The sequence below is a fragment of the Arachis ipaensis genome, chromosome B05 (genome assembly GCF_000816755.2).
Source record: "Arachis ipaensis cultivar K30076 chromosome B05, Araip1.1, whole genome shotgun sequence".
Taxonomy (NCBI): Eukaryota; Viridiplantae; Streptophyta; class Magnoliopsida; order Fabales; family Fabaceae; genus Arachis; species Arachis ipaensis.
Genome location: NC_029789.2, coordinates 143,409,311 through 143,414,396, shown reverse-complemented (window position 1 = coordinate 143,414,396; position 5,086 = coordinate 143,409,311). Strand labels below are relative to the sequence as shown.

At 30.9% G+C, this 5,086-nt stretch overlaps 2 protein-coding genes across 2 annotated transcripts; both read right to left on the bottom strand.

Moving 5' to 3' along the window:
- LOC107642182 (miraculin) lies at positions 667-1,503 on the bottom strand. The gene has a single exon (XM_016345487.2). The coding sequence runs from the start codon at positions 1,422-1,424 to the stop codon at positions 810-812; it is 615 nt and encodes a 204-aa protein (XP_016200973.1). The 5' UTR covers positions 1,425-1,503; the 3' UTR covers positions 667-809.
- Positions 1,950-2,870, bottom strand: LOC107641409 (miraculin-like). Its single transcript, XM_016344901.2, has one exon. It carries the CDS (start codon positions 2,821-2,823, stop codon positions 2,221-2,223), a length of 603 nt encoding a protein of 200 aa, XP_016200387.1. The 5' UTR covers positions 2,824-2,870; the 3' UTR covers positions 1,950-2,220.

Genomic DNA, 5,086 nt, shown 5'->3' with positions numbered 1-5,086 from the left:
AGGATACTCCCATAAAAACGCGTAAAACATCTTTTTATAAAGACATTTATGTATCGTATTATTATTGGACGTATTAATGAACTGGTTATTTTTGAATTTCTTAACAAACTATAATAAAACCGATTTTTTTATAACAATAACAATAAACCCAATTGTTATTAGATTGGGTCGAACCGATCAATTTACATAACTCATTGGATCATGGTTTTTTTAAACAAAAATCAAGGATATATTTGTCTTTTTAACAAAAAATTTAAACATGATTCGATTTAGATTGTGTAAATCGATTGGATCAAATTGGGTCTAATAATTATAATACGGACAATTAGATTTATTATTATTGTTATAATAAATCGATTTAGTTCTGATTTATTAAAAAATAAACTATTAACCGATTTAATAAAAATGTCAAATAATATTATGACACATATAAACATCTTTAAAAAAAAAACATTTTTAATGTCTTTATCAAAGTAGTCTCTAAAAAATATAGTATAAAACAATTAAAAAGATAAAAGAATACATATGCAAAAAAAATCATTAAACAAACTCAAAAAAAGTCATTGTTTGAGAGACCATGTCAAAGATATATATAACTATTTATATTATCTCTTTTATCATTTTAAACTTTTAAAACGAGTGATTTTATTGGGAGAGTGAACAAAATAAAGAAAATACGTTGCTTATTGTTTATTATTTAATTTATTTAGTCAACGACAAGAAGTTCAACTTGAGTAATGTCAAGGACAAGTTGTACATGATAAAAATTATTCATCAAGATCTAGGCATATTTATACATAGGTTGAGCTTCACGCAAGTTGAAATCGAACTTTGAATGGCACATCACTAAGGGCCAAACGCTTGCCATATTGGTCCTCATATATCCCAATATCACTGCATTTGTGGTAACACTTCTTGCAAACACTTGGACAATAAACCAACTTATAACCATCCTCGTACTTTTCAATCTTGAACCAATTAGCAACGGTGTTGCTACTAGGGTTTCCCAACACACCATTGTTAGTTGTCACAAACCAATGCCCGGTTGAATAATCATAGTCCTTGAGCATCCACACCGTGGACTCACAAATTGATTCATATGCGAAATAGATGTTGAGATCAGTGTTAACACGAACAACGCCTTTTTTAACGTTAACCGGTTGAAACACCACGGGTTGGCCCCGGTAACCGTTTGGATCCGATGTTGTAAGCACAACATCAAGAGGGCATGTGGATTCACCTGTGCTGGTGAGGGAAAGGCCACCTACATTAGGAGAAGTAGGGACAATATAGTAATTTAAACCGGCTCGGACGACCTTGCCGGATGTGTCAACCACTTGCTCCGGTGCAGTACTCGCTGCACCGAGGAATGGTTTGGTGGTCAAGGCAAAGAAAAGGAATAGGACAAGTAATGTGTTCTTCATTGTTTTATTATGTGAAGTTTAATATTGTGCTTCTTGTGACTTATAGTGATAGGATTAGAGAAGATAGTGTATGTGAATTAATAGGGTAAGGATGGATATATAGTTCTGTGGATTAGTGTGCAATGGGATGTATAGTCAATGATTTCAACTCATACTAATAAAACCACGTACGTATATAAATAAATAAAACCACACGCTTATGAATATCTGGTTTTTGAAGTTTGTTTGACTGGCATAATACAATATATTAAATAACAAAGTGTAAAGAAGAAAATTTATGGAAAACAACTCTCTTATATTGGTTATATATGAAAAATTGGACTCAATCGGCCAAAAAGAAAAATCAGTACAAAAATTGACTAAAAATCGGTACTTACAATGTACCAGAGGGCAGTGGCAGTTGAATCAGTCTTTTCTAAAATAAATCATATTTTAAAACATATATTTTGTTATATCTGATTTAATTCTAATTGAACATGATATATATAAGCATTTTGCAGTTCAATTCCCGGGTCAAAATTTTCAAAAGTCAACTTGAGCAAATTTGCATTATTATAAGGACACAGACTAAAGCACAAGTAGTGCATTGTTATTATTTATTACACATTTATTCACGTGAAGTTGATAGTTGAGAGATGTAAGATGAAAATTTAATCAAATCAATTAAATTATCTAACAGTTCTTATTTATCAACTTCACGTAAAGTTAACTGTAACTGAGTTTCTAGCTTTATATATTCCTTAAGATTTTTAAGTATAGTTATAATTAGACATAGGTGGAACTGATCATCATCACTTCATGCACGATAATGAAACTGAACTTTGAGTGGCACATTGCTGAAAGCTAGACGCTTACCCCACTCGTCTTCATAAATTCCTAAATCGCTGCATCGGTAATAACAAGCATTGCAAACACTTGGACAGTAAACCAATTTATAAGCATCCTCGTACTTCTCAATCTTGAACCAATCTGCAATGGTGTCAGCTCCAGGATTCCCTAAAACACCATTAATGGTAACAAACTGCTGTCGAATTTCATAGTTATAGTCCTTGAGCCTCCACACTGCGGACCCACAATCCGTATTATACGGAGAATAGATATTGAGATCTGTGTTAACACGAACAACACCTTTCTTAATATTAACAGGTTGGAACATTAGTGGAAGGCCTTGGTATCCATCCACAACCAGGATGTCAAGAGGGCAATCGTCGGCGTTTGTGCTGGCAAGGGTGAGCCCGCCGGCATTAGGGTATGTAGGGACAATATAGTAATTTAAACCAGCTCGAACCATGTTACCGGATGTATCAACCACTTGCCCGGGTGCAGGAGCAGCCGCACCAAGCAGTTGCTTCCTACTCAAGGCAAGGAGAAATAAGAATACAAGCAATGGCATATTCATTGTTTTGTTTTGTGTTAATATTAATTCTAGTAACAATTAATTAACTAATATATATAGGGTGATAATAATGGCTCCAGTTCTGTCACATCTCTGTGGACTGGTGGGTAATGATGGTCATTTGTTTCAATTTTTCAACTCATGCAATTAGCCATTAACTAAACACTCACTTAAACCTAACGGCGGATAGCTTATATATATATAAAAGTCCAGCTACACATCCAAATTTTTTTTACAACTAAATTTAATCAAGTTAGCCTAAACTCAATAAAAACTACTTTTATTATATCAGTATCTAAGCACGTGCTTCACTAATGCAAACTCTTCCCGTTCCTTCTTTTTCTTCACGTTATTTTTTATTTTTCTTCGCATTCCTTCTTCTTCGTCTTCGTATTCCACCGCCTTTTTCTTTTTCGCGTTCTTCCTCCTTCTTCTTCGCATTTCTCCTTTTTCTTCTTTGCGTGTTTTCTCTCAATCATCGTTCTTTTATCGCTATTATTACTGCGTTTTTTTCCTTTTAATTGAGGTTCATTTGAATCAAAAAATGAATTCGATGTGTTTTTGTTAATGATTGAGTCTTTTTTACTGCTTGTTCAAAACTGAACTAATTTTGGTTTATTGGTGTGTTAATTGAGGTTACGTTCATCTGATATTGCTGATAAGTATTGACCAAATTTTTTATTCCTTAAGTAATTTCGATTTATTTCTTAGTTTAATTGAGGTTCATTTGGATCCAAAAATGAATTAGACGTGTTTTTGTTGATGAATTTTGAGTTTTTTTTACTGCTTGTTCAAAATAAACTAATTTCGATTTATTTGTGAATTAATTGAGGTTCACTTGATAATGCTGCTGTTAAGTATTGACCAAGTCTTTTATTCCTTAAGTAATTTCGGTTCATTTCTTAGTTTATTTGAGGTTCATTTGGATCCAAAAATGAATTTGATGTGTTTTTGTTGATGATTAAGTTTTTTTGACTGCTTGTTCAAAACTGAACTAATTGAATGGAATGGAGTGGAATCTAATGCAATTGAATAAAGTGATCATGAATAATTTCTTTTTTTTTTGCTAAAAAAATTGATTAATACTTATCAGCAGTATCAAGTGAACCTCAATTAATACACAAATAAACAAAATTAGTTCAGATTTGAACAAACAGTTAAAAAGACTCAATCATTAACAAAAATACATCGAATTCATTTTTGAATCCAAATGAACCTCAATTAAACTAAGAAATAAACCGAAATTACTTAAAGATTAATTTTGATCAATACTCATCAGCAGTATCAAGTGAACCTCAATTAACATATAAATAAACCGAAATAAACTAAAAACTGAACCAACATTATTTAATGTTGGCATAAGAAAAAATCAGAATTAACAAAGATGTTAGCAAAATGTTGATGTTATTGGTGATGACGATAACGAAAAAGAAGAAGACATAACATTGGGAGAGAAGAAGAAGAAGAATCTATGCGAATTTGGAAGAAGAAGAATGAGGAGGAGGAGAAGAAGAGAAGAAGAAGGAGAAAGAAAGGGAGAAGGAGGAGAAGGAGAAAGAAGCGCATTATTTAAAAAGTTGTTATAACAACTTGGTTAAACTTGGTTAAATATTTTGTTTAGATGTGGGTTTTATTATTATTATTATAATATATAGGTAACTTCTACCCAACCCTCTCTAAAACAACATGTAAATTACCCTCTATGACTTGACATATTTTAATTGAATGTTTAATTTTAATTTGAGTTAATTTAACTCAATAAGAGTTAATATCTTAACTAAAATAGAATAGAGTTAACATCTTAATTACAAAATGACCCTACTATATATATAATAATTGCTATAATTATCTTTTCCGTGTCAAAATTGTAACAAAAAAATATTATACATACACAAAACATCAGTCGCTCACATCTTTATATATAACTACATGCATTATTTCATATATTTTTAATACATATTTTAGAATTAACATATATTTACACAAATAATTAATTTAATAACTAATTTTTAATTTACATTATACACCAAAAATAGTTTAATATAATTCAATTATTGTTAAGGTTGCAACTCACAATCATTCCTTCTCCCAAAACCATTATCTATGTTTCTAAGTAAATGATAAACATAGTTTAGTTAACTTTGTTCCATCACTATGTCGTTTCAATCATATTGATTATCGTCACTGTTAATCCCTCAATAATTATCAATTTTTGCTAGTTAATATTCGTTAAAATTTTGATCTATTGGAATATTAATATAGGTTA